At 44.9% G+C, this 16976-nt stretch overlaps 1 protein-coding gene across 2 annotated transcripts; it reads left to right on the top strand.

Annotated features, from left to right (window-relative positions):
- The first annotated feature begins 143 nt into the window (after window positions 1–143).
- Window positions 144–15657, top strand: zfc3h1 (zinc finger C3H1-type containing). Of its 2 annotated transcripts, none has more exons than XM_087796875.1 (35): window positions 144–842; window positions 1406–1771; window positions 1840–2027; window positions 2172–2532; window positions 2603–2787; window positions 2853–3006; window positions 3097–3164; window positions 4246–4422; window positions 4486–4647; window positions 4731–4868; window positions 4941–5059; window positions 5125–5265; window positions 5574–5748; window positions 5818–5946; window positions 6298–6921; window positions 6980–7077; window positions 7145–7276; window positions 7439–7560; window positions 8129–8230; window positions 8295–8423; window positions 8507–8678; window positions 8744–8930; window positions 8992–9180; window positions 9254–9491; window positions 9565–9670; window positions 11627–11825; window positions 11892–11986; window positions 12048–12155; window positions 12268–12372; window positions 12476–12623; window positions 12729–12829; window positions 12904–13005; window positions 14723–14762; window positions 14905–14967; window positions 15076–15657. In XM_087796875.1, exons 1-35 carry the CDS (start codon window positions 311–313, stop codon window positions 15202–15204), a joined length of 6084 nt encoding a protein of 2027 aa, XP_087653001.1. In that variant the 5' UTR covers window positions 144–310; the 3' UTR covers window positions 15205–15657. The 2 variants fall into 2 exon arrangements, with proteins under 2 accessions (XP_087653001.1, XP_087653002.1); XM_087796876.1 differs by having other exon boundaries at window positions 145–842; window positions 2853–2976.
- Window positions 15658–16976: the final 1319 nt, after the last annotated feature.

Raw genomic sequence — 16976 nt, 5'->3', positions numbered from 1 at the left:
TCAGGGGTCGAACTCGTTTTTAATATAGAGGAATCAAATGCAATTATTTATTGTGTATTTTAGGATAAAATAAGATAATCTAAAAAAAATAAAAAAAAAGAATTAAATAAACGCAGTTGTTTACGTGCTTGAGTTCTACTGTAATCTCGCGATATCTCCACGAGAGCAGGCGAGGAGAAGCTAATCGAAGAAGCTAACATGGCGAACCTGCCGGAAGGTGATTTGACAGCGAGAGTGACCGTGTCTCAATGAGTGAACGCGGCTCGACCGATCGGTTAAAGTCGGGGTCAGTGGACGCGTTTGCGTTTTAATGTCGTCCACGATGAACGCGGGGCCTCTGGGTCACTCTCCCAAAGAGGACGGCGAGCTGGAAGACGGCGAGATATGTGACGATGAAGCCGAGGAGCGGATCCCAGTGCGGCTGGGGGATGGTAACCGGCGCGGCCGTGTGGGGCCTCCGCGGAACGGGCTTCCTCGCCAGCAACAGCAGCACGAACACGGGCCACACTTCCACCACCGGATGGCGTACAGCGTGGGCCCACACGGTCACAGCTTCCCGCACAACCATAGAGCCGAGCTGCCTCCTCCCGGTACTCCGCCGCCGCCGCTGCTTCCGCCGCCGCCGCTCATGCCTCACCCGCCGGGTCACCACGGAGAGCTGGGTCCCAGGAACAATTTTTGGGAGCGGAGTCACGGGACCCTGGAGAGGTTCAGGCACCGAGGCTCGAATAACGGGGGCCGCGGGTGTTGGAACCGAGGCGGCCGCGGCGGAGGGAGAGCAGCGCCGGGCAGACACGGGCCCGGAGACGGTCATGCCAACATCGAGTCACCGTCAAGAAAACGTATCCTTTTTTAACAATAATGATAAAAGTTAGATATATAAAGCGAAAGCTACCTAAATAAATGAGTATCCATGATGTGATCAAACATGTTTATTAATAATAGAAGCACAGTATTACTGTTTATGTTTGTTCAGTAAGTAGACGTGTTTGTGTTATTTCTATTTATGTCATTTTTCTATTTTTGTACCTACGTTGAGAGTACAGGTATTTTAAAGTAGCTGTCACAGTTGTTACGATTGGTTACACAATTGCAATCTGTTTACTTGATTTGGTTGTTGGGATTCTTTTCAAAATGGTTCCTTGTTGGAGTTCTAGGCATTAATAATATTAATAATCTGGCGATTGTTACTACAAAAAGGAACACATTTCTTTGAAAATAATCTGACCCCTTAGTCGTCATGAGGACAAGAAGAACATTCATTGAATTTGCTTAAACTAAATTAGTATCCTTGTCATTTGAGTGAGTCAATTATTTGACCTTTACCTTTGTACAAGTCAAGGTTTTGTGTAAATGTTGAGTAATGATGACGATGATGTATTTTTTCCTGAACACGTGACCTCAGAGAAGTTTGTTGTACGAAGTGTTGCCCGGAAAACGCTTTCGAAAACGGAAGTTGCCGACGAGTCTTTTGAGGACTTGTTGTCGAAGTACAAGCAGATCCAACTGGAGCTGGAGTGCATCAGGAAAGAGGAGACTATGGCTCTCGAGCCAAACAGTTTCGTACAAGAGGTACCCGTCGAAAATGGTTCCACGACAGAACCCAACCCGTCGCCTGAGGCAATGGACACGCCTTTGCCGGAGAAGGAAGAGGAAAATCTGGCTGTGACGAGGGTTTTTCAGGCCTTTAACATCAAACCTCTGCGTCAGAAACTTCCCTGCACTGTCAATCTTGACCAAAGCGCAGTAGAAGATGGAATTGGTGAGACTGGTAAGGCTTCTTTTCTCTTTTTCTTTTTTTCAAATCACACTTATTTAATGTTTTCTATTTATTTAAAGTTGTCATTGAAGATGATCAGACCGATAAAGGGGTGGAACTCAAAGATCCCAACATATCTGAGGAGAAGACGGCGGACGATTGTGTTTGCTGTGTTGGTGAAGAACCTAAAGATAAAGAGACGATGAAGAAGGATTCCTCGTGTGGATCTTCAGCATCCAGTGAGGAGTCTCTCCCTCTTTCAGAAAAGGTAATGAATTAATTTCATTCTTCTGTTTAGCTTTGTAGTTGCGTAAAGATGGGATGGCAACAGACCCGTCCTAATATACTGTCTTCAACAAAAGCTTCTTAAATAAACCACACAGATTATACATTTAATTAAATCAATCTACAGTTGCCGAAGGTGGAGGAGGAAGACCTGTCGGAGCTGCAGCTGCGTCTCCTGGCCCTTCAGTCGGCGAGTAAGAAATGGCAGCAGAAGGAGCTGCAGGTGATGAAGAAAAGTCAAGACAAAATCGTAAAAGACATTCAAGACAAGAGTGCCGGGTCCAGCCCGGCCGCCAGCAAACCAAGAGTGACCACCAGGTCGGCCTCAATGGCTGCCGCTGGGCGCAACAAAGCCGGTGCCAAGCCTGTGGAGCGAGACAAACCCAAGACCAGTGGAAGAGCTGCGGACCGAGATCGAGCCAAGGTTGTTAAAGTCACTCCAGAGAGAGCCAGAGCTTCAACCAGATCTAAGAAGACTCCGAGTCCAGGTGAGTTGGTGATGGTCACACTGCCCATGATCCGGTGCAGTTCACTCATGGTCCACATTTCATCTTTCAGGAACCACGACGAAGCAGACGTTCAGGAAGCAGCAGGTGCGGAGCTGGAAAGTTCAACAGCATGAGGAGGACGAGCGGCGGAAGCGCGAGGAAGAGATCCGCAGAATCCGAGACCTGAGTAACCAGGACGAGCAGTACAACCGCTTCATGAAGTTGGTTGGTGGGAAAATGCAAACCCGAAGCAAGGTACCGGTGAACATCGAGCCTCATGAATCTTGGACCCGTGTGACTATGATTGTTTTTTTTTCCAGTCCAGGGATGGAGAACACAGGAAGTCCTCGGGAAAAACTCTCCTGGACTCCTCAGGAAACTTGTATCAGTATGACAACTATGATGAAGTTGCGATGGACACTGACAGTGAGACGAGCTCACCAGGTTTGTCCTTTAACTCCTCCATGCATGTTGGTACGTTTCTCATTCAGATAGTATTTCAACTTGTTTTATGTTAAAAATCCAATCTAACCATCTATATCATCTGCTGTGCTTTCTCTACAGTTCCCTCACCTTCTCTGTTTGCTTCGGATGATCCTGGATGTTACCCACCCGTCCCCCTTTTCACCACGGTATGTTTATTTTTCTTTTGTTAACATGTTTTTTAACTCTAGTAAGAAAAATGTCTTTGTAAAAGCACTTGATTGTGGGTTAAATGAGCAAAACACTAGAATAAAATGGCGTCAAACTTTGTTATAGCTCATGTGTGTAAATTCCTCTTAAACACTACAAATATGTTTTATAACAAAAACAAGTTATAAACAAAAAAAAAAGAAGTAATACTTACTACCCAAATCAATTTTTTTGATGACATTGCACTAAGTTGGTTGTCTTTTTAATCAATAACTTATAAAATGCATTTATTTATCCCTTCTTTTTCAAAGCGTATTGTTTGATCTGCCTCTTTATGTCACAAAACGATGTGGAAAAGGGGTAGCACTAAAAAGAAGGTACATTTTAGGGATGGACCGAAATTATAATCCTTGGCTAAAACCTTGAAAAGCAGAATGAGGCGATCAAGGCCAAATGGCAAACGTAAACACAGAAAAAACATATTATACATATTTCGTTGTGTTGTTGAATTTACGGCTGCAACAGTGTATTTAACACTGATATTCATCCTTTCAATGTTTTGTGCTGTTTTTTACTGTTTGTCATATTTTAACTATTTTCTTTTCGGACACAGTTTGTGACTGTGAATTATAAAGGTAGTCCATACAAATATTTATTGTAAATATATAATATAAATTGAAATTAAATATGTTCTTATCTTTAATAATGTGCAGATCTGTAACAGACTGAGCTGCTGAAAAAAACAACAATATTTTCTCTGTACGCCGACAAAATAATAGACAAACATTTTTCCTGTGTTCTTCCTTCAAGCCAGGTTCTCTGCATCCATCCAACCAGGATCTTTTCTTGTGTGCGCTCCTTTATTCCCTTATTTTTTATGTGATGATGTGAAGGAAATGCTGTTAAATAATGTCATAGAAAGTTGGCCTTGAGATGTGTGTTCTGTATGTAAAGATGAGTCGATCTCCTGAGTTAATACATTGTTAAAAACTGACATAAACTAACACCATCTTTAAATCACAGAGAGAGATGTGTACTATTGAGCAGTCCAGATGCTGACTTGTTGCTCTTTCTATCAAGGACATCCATCCCCATGCTCCAACCACTGGCTCCCCTCCTCCTCCTCCCCTCCCACCACCTGTTGAGCTGGAGCAGCCCCCCAAACCTCCTTTTGAGGATGAGGAGGAAGAGGAGGAGATGCTACTGAGGAAGACCTGTTTGATGTCGATGGCCACCAAGCGAGTCCCTACAGCTGAGGTGAGTAGTTCAAGAACTTTTCTCCCTTTGATCAGAACTCCATGTTGTCTTATGTTTCTCCAGGAGAAGACCTCCAGTGGCCCCCCCTCCCCAAGTAGTGCTCCCTCAACGGGCACACAGCAGCCATCTAGAGGAAACCTGAGCACCGTCAACTTGAACATGGTGCAACAACCGCGTAGCAACAAGTTCTTGCGGGGCCATCACCACGGCAGAGCAGCCCTTGTGGTGAGAAGATCTGTCACGGTTAGACGGGTGTTTTTTTTTGTAGCTCAAGTCTTAATCAGTCTCTGCATTGATTCCTGATCCAGCTGCCTCGACACAAGTCCGTGGTGATCTCACTGAACAACTCTGACGATAGCGACTCGGATGTGGAAACGAGCAGCTCTGCTCCGAGCATGTTTGGGGGTCTGGAGTTCATGATCAAAGAGGCCAGGAGGACGGCAGAGGTGGGTCTACGGTCCTGCATCCCTCAGCTTCTCTTCATCACAGATGTACTGATGGACTTCTCATGTTTGCAGGCAACCAAACCCAAAGCTGCGGCCGGACCCGAGAAAGAAAACAACCCTGTCAGAACCCCAGAAGCTCTGCCTGAAGCAAAGAAGGCGGAGTATCGCCTTCTGAAGGAGGAAATCGCCAGGTATGACCTTGACCCTACCCAAGGAAGTCCTTAACAACTCTCATAAATATGTTTTCCTTACACAGCAGGGAGAAGCAGAAGCAGTTAAATCAAGTCCTACATGGAGCAGCCTCCTTACCAGCGGCCACTGCTGACAATAAGCAGGACCAGAAGACAGCAGCTCAGTTGAAGCTCACAGAAGTTGAGCAGAAACTCATCAAACAAAGGTAAGATCAGGACACTTCCTCAGTGACTCCTCGACGTGAACATCTGGTGTGTCCTCGACTTCACAGCGAATGATCTCTGTTCAGCTAGTTTGTTGCTGCGCATTTTAAATGGTCAACATTGACAAGAAACTGGTCGATGTCACTCAAAATGTACCTTTGTTTTGTTGTTGAGATGTAAAGTCTTTTTGTAGTTTGTTCAAATCAAACGTTTGCTTGAAATACTTGCAAAAATGAAACGCAATGATTTTTGTCGTAATCACACGGCAGCCCTTGCTATAACGGCTCTGCATATGCATGTGTGTTTGCAGGTCTCTGCTGCAGAGAGACGAGGTTCTCTTGAAACAGCTGCTGCTTCAAGAGCAGAAGAAGAACGAGTCCCTGCGAGCAGCCGAGGCCAAAGTGTCCAGACTCCGGGAGCAGCTGCTCGCAAGTGAAAAGATAGTTGGCGCTAATAAGACGCTGTTGAAAAAGCTACAAGAGCAGGTGACTCTCTATGCCTCTGTAAACCAAGCTCTCTGCCCCCCCACCTGCTGACTGATGGTTTAACTTTAGGTTCATCGCGTGGAGCATCGGGTTTCCCTGAAGAAGTCTGTTGAGGCAAGACTGAAGCAAGAGCTGCTTAAAGCACAGGAGGCGATGGGTCCGGGGGCTAAGCGTAAATCTACTGTGGACCAGAATAAGGTGAGCTGCGTCAAAGGGGTAAAAGGTTACTACATCACTAGAAGGCTTGGATAGCATCATACCAAGTAGGGTCGATAAGAGTCTTCGGTTCTGTGTTCTGAGTTTACGACTGCTAATGACATCACATTTTGTTGATCCATTAACCAGTATAACCTATTCCACTTCCAACGTGTCCCACTGACACGCAGTTCATACAAGTTAGTGAACAAGCAATAGTTTGACTCGCTTTAACCTTAGAAGTATTTACAAGCAGTCTTCTAATCCTAGGTCCCGAGTATATGATGGTCATGCTGGTTTTCATTTTAGCGCTGCTATAATATTAACTTCATTATCCACTTTGACACCTTCCAGGCCAGTAAGATGCAGCGTGTGGACGGATCCCTGCTCAGCTCCGAGCACCACCTGGCGGACCTGATCAAGCAGAAGCAGCTGCTGCAGAGACTGGAGTCGGAGTACGCTCTGAAGATCCAAAAGTTGAAGGAGGCTCAGGCGCAACGCAATAGAAGTGTTCCTGTGGAAACGCCTGTAGTTAGTTGTCCACGTGTCCCCACCCCCCCGAACCCACAAAGTCAGTCTGTACCCACCAGCCCGTTCACACTGCCGCAGCCCTCGCTGCATGACCTGACCCAGGACAAACTCACTCTGGACAACGACGACCTCCCTGAAGCCTGCGAGCCAGAGGCAGAGTCCAGTGCACTTCCCGAGGCAATCGGCTCGAGAAGACGTTCACTAATCCAGTCGGGATTCACTAAACCGCACCTGGAACAGCTGACCTCCTCCACCCCTGTGAAAGATCTCAGCTCAGCCAAACCTTCCAAGATCAGCAGCAGCCCCACAGAAAACACTGAGGTCATAGCAGGGTTTGACGTGGATGCACTTAAACAGAGCTACCAAGAGGGGGAGCAGCTGGGCGAGCTGCTCCTTCAAGAACTGCAGAAGATCGGAGCTCATGTGGAGGACGGACCAGTGAGAAAGGTAGACACGTCGACATGGATGTTCCAATAATGTCATCTGACTGTCTTTGTCAATCCAGGTGGTATCGATAGAACCAGATGCAGCCACGGCCGCCGACATGAAACCGGTGTCGTTCGGTCCGTATCACAGCCCCCTGCTGGCCTTCCGCTCGTACAGGTAACAGAACTTCTTGGTTGTGTTTAAATGGAATCTTCCTCAGAACTGATGGACGTTGTCCCTGCAGGTTCAGCACTTACTACAGAACCAAGGAGAAGTTTTCTCTGAGCTCTGTTACCTTCAGCAACACCATCGAGCCAAACAACTGCTTCTGCCGCTTCGACCTGACGGGAACCTGCAACGATGACGGCTGTCGATGGTAGGAACGCTCGGATGCCTGATCAGTATTGACGATGAGTGATTGGAAGTTCAACGGGTTGATTCATCTAGAAAAGATTTGGTCTAGATGTTGAAGAAAGTCGATGTAAATGTCCAGGTGAAAACGCTGATCACTATGACTGATCATATCGTCACTCCTCAGGCAGCACATGAGGGACTGCACATTCAAGGGAAACCAACTGTTCCAGGACATTCTCTCCTACGATCTGTCCCTGATCAGCTGCTCCGAGATCAGCTCCAGTGATGACATCAGTTCTGCCACAGGTCTGTATGATGATGGCATCTTAATAAAGTTGTTTTTTTTTCATATAGAAATCTCCTTTATTCACAAGAAGAATTAATTAATTAAAAAAATGTCCTTATTGTTTATTGAACTTCACTTAATTAAATGGATGGAAAAAAACATTATGTACTTTAGTTGAATGTTTAAATATGTATAGTTAAATGTTCTCTTTCAGTTATAGCTTAGTCTTTGTGTCAAGATATCTACACCTTGATGCGACGTCCATTAGGTCCAATCGACTTCAGTCAGTCCTCCATCCAGTAACTAAAAACTGCTCTATTGTCTTTTTCACATTTTAATAATGCACTTCTATAAAACCCAATCATTCCGTTATTGATAGTAGTTTGAATTTACAATTTATTTAATGATTACAAGCACAAAATTGTGTCTGGTAATTTTTTTTTAAGTGTCCGCACTATTCTTTTAATCAGTTTGTTTTTCCCGTGGATTTAATTTGTCCTGTCACTCAGCCATGCACACATTATCATAAGCATTAACCCAGGAGCACGATGAAGGACACTCTTGACTGAAGTTCTTTGTCTTTGACAGAAAAATACATGAAGAAGTTATTTGGAACCAACAGCGATGGCATGGGTGTCGACCAGAAGGCCGTTCTGCTGGTCCACAAGGTCAACGAGAGCCGGCGTCACAGTGCGTGGATCCTCATGTCTGTTGTTCAGATGAACCGAGTTACAACTGTGGCCCCTTTCCACAGATCCTCCGTTCACCACTCACAAAGAACTGCGGCAGTGGAGGCCCAGGAACACGGTCCAGAGCCGTCCTCATGGAGAGGAGGATAGCGAGGACGAAACCCCAGCAGGCACCCTGACCACCACGAAGTCAGGTGTGTTGATCTTTAACCAACATACTTAAAAATAGGTTAGGTAGAACTTTATTGATCCCTTCTTTGTATGTCTGTCTTGACAGATGGAGCGATGCAACCTGACCAGTCCGACATCTGCGTCACGTCAGAGGACAAGCGTTATTTCATCAGTGAAACCGACGACATCTCCAACCTGGAGAGCAGCGTGTTGGAGAGTCCCTGCGACACACAGCTGTGGATCAAACTTGCCTTCAAGTACCTGAACCAGGACCAGATGTAAGCGTTCGCACACCTGTGTCTTTAACTTCTACACCCAACACCTTTTGTCGGTTTCCCCTCAGTCCACGGGCCGAGTGCCTGGAAGCGGCGCTGAACACTCTGTCCCGAGCTCTAGAGAACAACTGCGAGAACCCGGAGGTGTGGAGTCACTACCTGTCGCTCTTCTCTGAGCGAGGCAGCCGTGAAGAAGTGCAGGAGATGTGTGAGATGGCCGTGGAGCACGCGCCGGACTACCGCGTGTGGTGGAGGGTGAGCGTCTTTGAGCGGCTCTGGAAGGATGTGCAGGTTCTGAGTCTCGTGTTTTGTGCAGTATCTCAACATGGAGCGTTCGTTCGAGGGGAAGGACTACGTGTGCGAGCGTCTGCTCAACTACCTCCTGACGGAATCGTCTTCGGCCGTCACCGAGAAACTTTCCTTCCAGCTGACCGAGGCGCTTCTCTACAGAGTGCACCTCAACGTGTTCACTGGGCGGATGGAGGGAGCTCTGTCCATCCTTCAGGTGCGTACATCCGACCGACGGAGTCGATGTCCGCCTCAGAAGAAACTGCTCAAGTAATCAATTGTGTTTCCAGGAAACCTTGAAGTCTGTAGACGAGAACAGCGTGATCCAGCGGGTGATGGTGAGCGACAGGGCGCTGCTCTGGCTCTCCTTCATTCACCTGATGGAGTTCAACCGGCTACCGGCAGATTTATTCAACCCCCGCGAGTCGGGTCCTTCCAGACTCGTCAGCAGGGAAGACTTTCTGCTCCCCTGGAGGACCCAGCAGGACATCACCACGCCGTCCGACATCCTCATCGACCTCTTCCAGGGTTCGTTTAAACACTTGAAATCTGATCATTGTTTACTCGTGTGTGAAGTTCTGACGCCCAGGTTTGATTCCAGATGCCATCGCTCAGTGCGGCGAGGATACCTTGTGCACCGGCGATCACACTGTGTCGCGCCTTTCGCTCCATCTTAACCTGATCTACCTTTACAAGCTACTGGACCGGTAAGAACTGAGGGTCACCGCCTATTGAAGCAGCACTCAAGACAATTACAGAGTTTTAACAGTGGAGGGAGCCAGACACACAAACTTCTTGTGAAATCATAAGTGACTCTTTTCAACTTGATATTAGTTTCCAAAAACGATGAACTTTAGCTTTGGTGTTTGCATTAAATAGAAAAGTTCACGATGGTAATGAGGCTGTAGTACAGTGGTACCTCGTTTATTCTGGGGGTTATGTTCTGAAAAAAGCACAGCGGGACTTGTTTTATGCAGGTGGGATTATAGGATATCCACGAGGTAGTTGACATTTTATTTTTCACTTTAAATGAATTACGGTACAAATACAAAGTTAAAGTGATGTTATTTACAAACAAAAACAAAGTTAAAGTGATGTTATTTACAAACAAAAACAAAGTTAAAGTGATGTTATTTACAAACAAAAACAAAGTTAAAGTTATGTTATTTACAAACAAAAAGTTATGTTATTTACAAACAAAAACAAAGTTAAAGTTATGTTATTTACAAACAAAAACAAAGTTAAAGTGATGTTATTTACAAACAAAAACAAAGTTAAAGTTATGTTATTTACAAACAAAAACAAAGTTAAAGTGATGTTATTTACAAACAAAAACAAAGTTAAAGTGATGTTATTTACAAACAAAAACAAAGTTAAAGTGATGTTATTTACAAACAAAAACAAAGTTAAAGTTATGTTATTTACAAACAAAAACAAAGTTAAAGTTATGTTATTTACAAACAAAAACAAAGTTAAAGTTATGTTATTTACAAACAAAAACAAAGTTAAAGTGATGTTATTTACAAACAAAAACAAAGTTAAAGTGATGTTATTTACAAACAAAAAGTTATGTTATTTACAAACAAAAACAAAGTTAAAGTTATGTTATTTACAAACAAAAACAAAGTTAAAGTGATGTTATTTACAAACAAAAACAAAGTTAAAGTTATGTTATTTACAAACAAAAACAAAGTTAAAGTGATGTTATTTACAAACAAAAACAAAGTTAAAGTTATGTTATTTACAAACAAAAACAAAGTTAAAGTGATGTTATTTACAAACAAAAACAAAGTTAAAGTTATGTTATTTACAAACAAAAACAAAGTTAAAGTGATGTTATTTACAAACAAAAACAAAGTTAAAGTGATGTTATTTACAAACAAAAACAAAGTTAAAGTTATGTTATTTACAAACAAAAACAAAGTTAAAGTGATGTTATTTACAAACAAAAACAAAGTTAAAGTTATGTTATTTACAAACAAAAACAAAGTTAAAGTGATGTTATTTACAAACAAAAACAAAGTTAAAGTTATGTTATTTACAAACAAAAACAAAGTTAAAGTGATGTTATTTACAAACAAAAACAAAGTTAAAGTGATGTTATTTTCAAAGCCGTCATATCATATTTCATTACAATGATTCATCACCTCATCAGTTTCATCCTTCATTCATCAATGAAGTCTGGAAACACAACATTCATCAACTGATACAAACCGGGACATGGAAACTTTTGCTACGTTTAGCGAGTGCTCATGGGAAATGTAGTCTCCCGTCTAAACACTACCACTTTAGTCCACTGGCGTCGCTCCACTTCAAATCACATAGAGATTCTTTAAATGTACATTTATTGAACTAGCAAGATTGTATATGAGGTGCCATCCCATTTTAAAACCGTCTCAGTAAGGGTGACCTGAACAGCTCCCATCATGCTTTGCCACTCAGCCAACCAATCACAGTTGTGATTTTTAAATGGCCACATAGACATAGAATTTAAATACTGAACCTTATTTGAATTATTTCACTTGTTTGTAAGCTCTGCTGGTTGTGACGGCAGCTTGCTACAATATACTACATTTTCAGTACCGTGATCTGCGATGCTTCAAGTGTGATCTTGGACTAGATGAAAGTTTCCAGCGATGGCGTTGATTGTAGTGAGTTCCTAGGTTGGACGAGGGCGTCGCCCTCTGCGAGTCGGTGCTGCAGGTCCATCCCGAGTCATGCCGCGTGCGAGACGCTCTGGTGGACCTTCACATCCGGAGAGGAGAGGTGGACCCGGCGGTCAGCATATGGCTGCACGCGCTCGTGGATTGTCCCAACAACGCCGAGGTCTTCTACAACTCCTGCAAGTTCCTCATGTCCCAGGTGAGTCCGGCTGGTCCCCCCGGAGACCCGTCTCAAGGTCTGAGCCCGTCTGTTGTTCCGTTGCAGAACAAGTCCACGGCCATCGCTCCTCTGCTGCGAGGTTTCATCTTGTCTCTCTGTGAGGACGAGCAGTGTGACAAGGAGCCGCTCGACGTCCTCAGGTGAGTCTCTCTCAGCTGCTGCCACGAGATCTTTGACGATGGAGGATTCTTGTCTCCGCAGACACATTCTCGGGTTCCCCAGCAAGAACCTGCTCCCGGCCCCGGACATCAGGAAGGAAGTGGACGACCAGCTGAATCAGCAGAGTTCTTACCTGCATCTCATCCACTGGTACTGACCCGCCGGGCTTCTAGCCGGGCCTCTCCTACCTCAGCGTTTGATTCCACCTGTTTGCCGGTTTGCTTCTGGCGTTTGTGAAGAGCCTGTCCATGTGTTTGTGTAGCCGCTGGCAGTGGGTCCACGGTTCCGAGGAGGAGACGGTGGAAGCGTTCGAGCGAGCGCTGGGTTCGGTGCTGCAGCTGGAGGATCTCCAGAGGCTGTGGATGGAGTGAGTTTGAACCTCGGGCTCGTCTCTCTTCATGTCCTTCGTGTCTCCACCATCCCCTGTCACCCCCCCCCCCTCTGTGGCTAACTCACCCCCTCCTCTGCAGCTACCTGGAGTTCACCAGCCAGGTGAGCGGCCAGAGTCACCGGCTGCTCTCGGACCTGCTCCTGCGGTGCCTCAGCACGTACCCCTCTCGCCTGGAGGTCCCGTTCAACCCGGCTGAGTTCTGGACCTGCTACCACTTCCACAACAAGGTAGAAGCATTAGTGACGGGCTTTTGTCGAGGGGGTTCAAGTTCAAAGTTCACCTGTGATGGTGAGAACACGGACACACTAATACACACGTGTGTTTCTATCCAGGTGGTTTCGTTCTACCTGAGCTGCCTGTCGCCTTCCAGCCATTGTCTGGTGCTGGAGCGGCTGAAGACCTGCATGCCCAACAACATCGAGCTGGCTCTGAGGTGAACACACACTCACACACGCACACAGGTGTGTGTTTGTGTGTGTGTGTGTGTGTAAACGTGCTGATCCTCAGGTTGCTGCGTCTGGATCTGCTGGATGGAAACTTGGAACACGTGAAATTTCAAGCCACAACGTTGACCAATAGCGCCCCCAAGTGTTTGTCCTCCTGGAAGATGTGAGTCAAACTTTTGATTTTCTTTCAAGTCTACTCCGTGTCAAGTCTACTCCGTATCAAGTCTACTCCGTATCAAGTCTACTCCGTATCAAGTCTACTCCATGTCATGTTTACTCCGTGTCATGTTTACTCCGTATCAGGTCTACTCCGTATCAAGTCTACTTCGTATAACGTTTACTCCGCATCAAGTCTACTCTGTATCAGGTCTACTCCGTATCAGGTCTACTCCGTATCAAGTCTACTTCGTATAACGTTTACTTCGCATCAAGTCTACTCCGTATCAGGTCTACTCCGTATCAAGTCTACCCGTATCAAGTCTACTCCGTATCACGTCTACTCCGTATCAAGTCTACTCCGTATCAAGTCTACTCCGTATCAAGTCTACTCCATATCAAATCTACTCCATATCAAGTCTACCCGTATCAAATCTAGTCCGTATCAAGTCTACTCCATATCAAGTCTACTTCATATTAGATCTTCTCCGTATCAAATTTACTCCGTACCATGTCTACTCCGTGTCACATCTACTCCATATCAAGTCTACTCCGTATCAAGTCTACTCCGTATCAAGTCTACTCCGTATCAAGTCTACTCCGTACCATGTCTACTCCGTATCAAGTCTACTCCGTATCAAGTCTACTCCGTATCACGTCTACTCCGTATCAAGTCTACTCCGTATCAAGTCTACTCCGTATCAAGTCTACTCCATATCAAGTCTACTTCGTATAACGTTTACTCCGCATCAAGTCTACTCCGTATCAAGTCTACTCCGTATCAAGTCTACTCCGCATCAAGTCTACTCCGTATCAAGTCTACTCCGCATCAAGTCTACTCCGTATCAAGTCTACTCCGTATCAAGTCTACTCCGCATCAAGTCTACTCCGTATCAAGTCTACTCCGTATCAAGTCTACTCCGTATCAAGTCTACTCCCTATCAAATCTACTCCATATCAAGTCTACTCCGCATCAAGTCTACTCTGTATCAGGTCTACTCCGTATCAGGTCTACTTCGCATCAAGTCTACTCCGTATCAGGTCTACTCCGTATCAGGTCTACTCCGTATCAGGTCTACTCCGTATCAGGTCTACTCCGTATCAGGTTTACTCCGCATCAAGTCTACTCCGCATCAAGTCTACTCCGCATCAAGTCTACTCCGCATCAGGTCTACTCCGTATCAAGTCTACTCCGTATCAAGTGTACTCTGTATCAAATCTACTCGGTATCAAGTCTACTCCGTATCAAGTCTACTCTGTATCAAGTCTACTCCGTATCAAGTCTACTCCGCATCAAGTCTACTCCGTATCAAGTCTACTCCGCATCAAGTCTACTCCGTATCAAGTCTACTCCGTATCAAGTCTACTCCCTATCAAATCTACTCCATATCAAGTCTACTCCGTATCAAGTCTACTCCGTATCAAATCTACTCCATATCAAGTCTACCCGTATCAAGTCTACTCCGTATCAAGTCTACTCCGCATCAAGTCTACTCCGTATCAAGTCTACTCCGTATCAAGTCTACTCCGTATGAAGTCTACTTCATATTAGATCTTCTCCGTATCAAATCTACTCCGTACCATGTCTACTCCGTGTCACATCTACTCCATATCGAGTTTACTCCCAGTTCACCCACGAGTCGCCCCAAAGTCCACCAGTGCGACTCATGAGTTCCGCTGACATCAGCACTGACATCATCACTGTGGAATCTGTCTATTTGCAGAGCGATCGCCATAGCAACGGAGCTGAAGCAGAGGTCAGAGGTGAGTGGTAACCATTGGAGATGTCGTGACCCGGGACGGCACGACCCACGGCGCGCCCTCTCCTGCCGCGTGACTCGTGGAGTCACGTGACTCGGCGGCGGTTCAAGTTTTGCTTCCTTTCCACTTCCCGTGTCGTCCGCAGGTGAGGCGGCTGCTGAATAAGGCTCTCAAGAAGCTGCCGCTGTGCGCTGCTCTGTGGAAACATGTAATTACTCACAAACACACACTCACACACACACACGCACACTCACTACACACTGGACATGGAGGCTAGATCACTACCCCCCCCCCCCCCCCCTCCCCCGCATCCCAGCTGTTGCAGGTGGAGGCGCTCGGTGCCGCCGTCGGCGTGTCTGATCGTCTGCGGCGCCTGTTGCTGAGGAGCCAGGAGTTCGGCGTGAGCCTGTTCGAGGTCAGGCCCGCTCGGTCCGACCCGTGTTAGCGAGCGCGCTAGTTAGATACCTCCGCAAGGTTTGAGCGAAGACGAGGCCGAGCCGGCGCCCCCTCCTGGACCACGAACACTATTGTCACCTCCCAGCATGTACGTAAGTATCGCTGAGTGACGCTGTCGCTGTTTTTGTCTGTCACTTTTCTTTGGATTTTTGTCCCTTTTAAGTTCCATTTGGGGGTCTGGGGGGGGGGGGGCGTGAGGGTGTGGGACCTCTCACTGTGATGTTTGTGCCACGAGGAACAAACTGGACTTTTGTTTACGACAAACTGACCTTGAAGGACGAAGAAAATAAGAGACGTTGAAGGTTTTTTTCTTCTTTTTTTTTTTCCAAATTTTTTATTTTTTTGGTTCGCAATGTTCGATTAAAGAGTTTTATTTTTCTTCGACACGTAAACAGTGTTTTATACGCGACATATAAACATTAAATTATTTTTATCAACTGAATCTTGAGTCCAGAGTCTTCATTGAGTTGTTTTACGGTTGGTTTTCTCACAAGGAAATGCTCAAGACTGAGCTAAAGCCTGCATTTAAAAATGGCGAAGAGGAAACCAGGAGGAAAAGAGACGCAGAAGGAGAAGGATCGGGTGAAGAGAAGATAAAAAGATACTTTATTGATCCCCTAACAATAGAATAAATACAAAACGTGTAAATAATTCAAAGGTAAACAACAAGAAGTATAAAGTCATGTTAAGCATGAGGGAGACTTACTTACATCTGTTGGAACACAGGTTTGGTAGAACCTTATTGAAATAGTTTTTTCCAACTAGACGCAGTAATACAGCAATTATTCATAAAAATGACAAGAACAAGAGAAATAACAAGATGACAATCTAAGTATAAAGATAAAAAGCATAGATCAACAAGAACATGGCAGGAGGAACGAAGGACATCTTAAAACATTCTGTTTTGCAGTGCATGGAGAGGAGCCTGTTGCTGCGGTTACTCTTCTGAGCTCCAATAGTGACATGTAAGTCATTTATATCTCTAGAGATTTTCCAGACCAGGGTCACAAAGTACTTAAACAATCAAATAATACTATATAAAATATATACTTAAAAGATAAAGACACATAAGACAAACACAAGAGTCTCAGAGAATCAATTAGTTTATTTAAAAGGACAATGTGCAGTTGTTGAATGCGACACTTTTACCGGCACGTTGTTGTTCATGAAACCAATCAGCCAATCAGAAACAAGCTTTCTCCGGCCTCTGTGATTGGTCGGTTCATTGGCAGGAATGAAACTGTAGAAGTTGATGGTAAAAAGAAAAGATGGAGTCGATACTCGTACAGCAGTCAAAGCTACACAAAGTGGGATTTATTGAACGTAAAATCGATTTTTCTTTGTTCAAAACATATTCTCAGGTGCTCAACATTTACAACTTCACAAATAAAACGCCATACAAAAGCATTTATTAATATGTATTTGTATCTGAAACTTAATGTGTATCACTGGTGTATGACCCATGGAGGGCGCTGTCCTCCCATCGACCTTATGTTTTGAAAAATAATCATCGCAGTAACGGTTTCGTATGTGTTTATAATTCTTCACAATTATAAACAATATTTATGCATTAATGCATCTGTTTATAATGAAATCATATCCTGTCTCTCAGGTTTGCAGAGCTTTTGCATCTCATCCAATCACACACCGTTGCCATAGTAACGAGAAGATCAGAAAGATTCGCGACGATCAGCGACTATGATGTTGTGACTCCGAACATAGAAACATTTCTATCTTTGTAGCAGGAGACATGTTTTGAAA

Source organism: Callionymus lyra, chromosome 8, assembly GCF_982586985.1.
Source record: "Callionymus lyra chromosome 8, fCalLyr1.hap1.1, whole genome shotgun sequence".
In the NCBI taxonomy this organism is placed as follows: Eukaryota; Metazoa; Chordata; class Actinopteri; order Syngnathiformes; family Callionymidae; genus Callionymus; species Callionymus lyra.
This window is presented reverse-complemented; position numbering and strand designations above follow the sequence as displayed.

What these genes read in the sequence shown, in the direction of transcription:
- zfc3h1 (XM_087796875.1), top strand. Translation starts at nt 311, where the DNA reads ATGTCGTCCACGATGAACGCGGGGCCTCTGGGTCACTCTCCCAAAGAG. An exon ending in AGGACGGACCAGTGAGAAAG is followed by an intron (nt 6,922 to 6,979) that starts GTAGACACGTCG and finishes TTGTCAATCCAG; the next exon opens with GTGGTATCGATAGAACCAGA. An exon ending in AACATCGAGCTGGCTCTGAG is followed by an intron (nt 12,830 to 12,903) that starts GTGAACACACAC and finishes GCTGATCCTCAG; the next exon opens with GTTGCTGCGTCTGGATCTGC.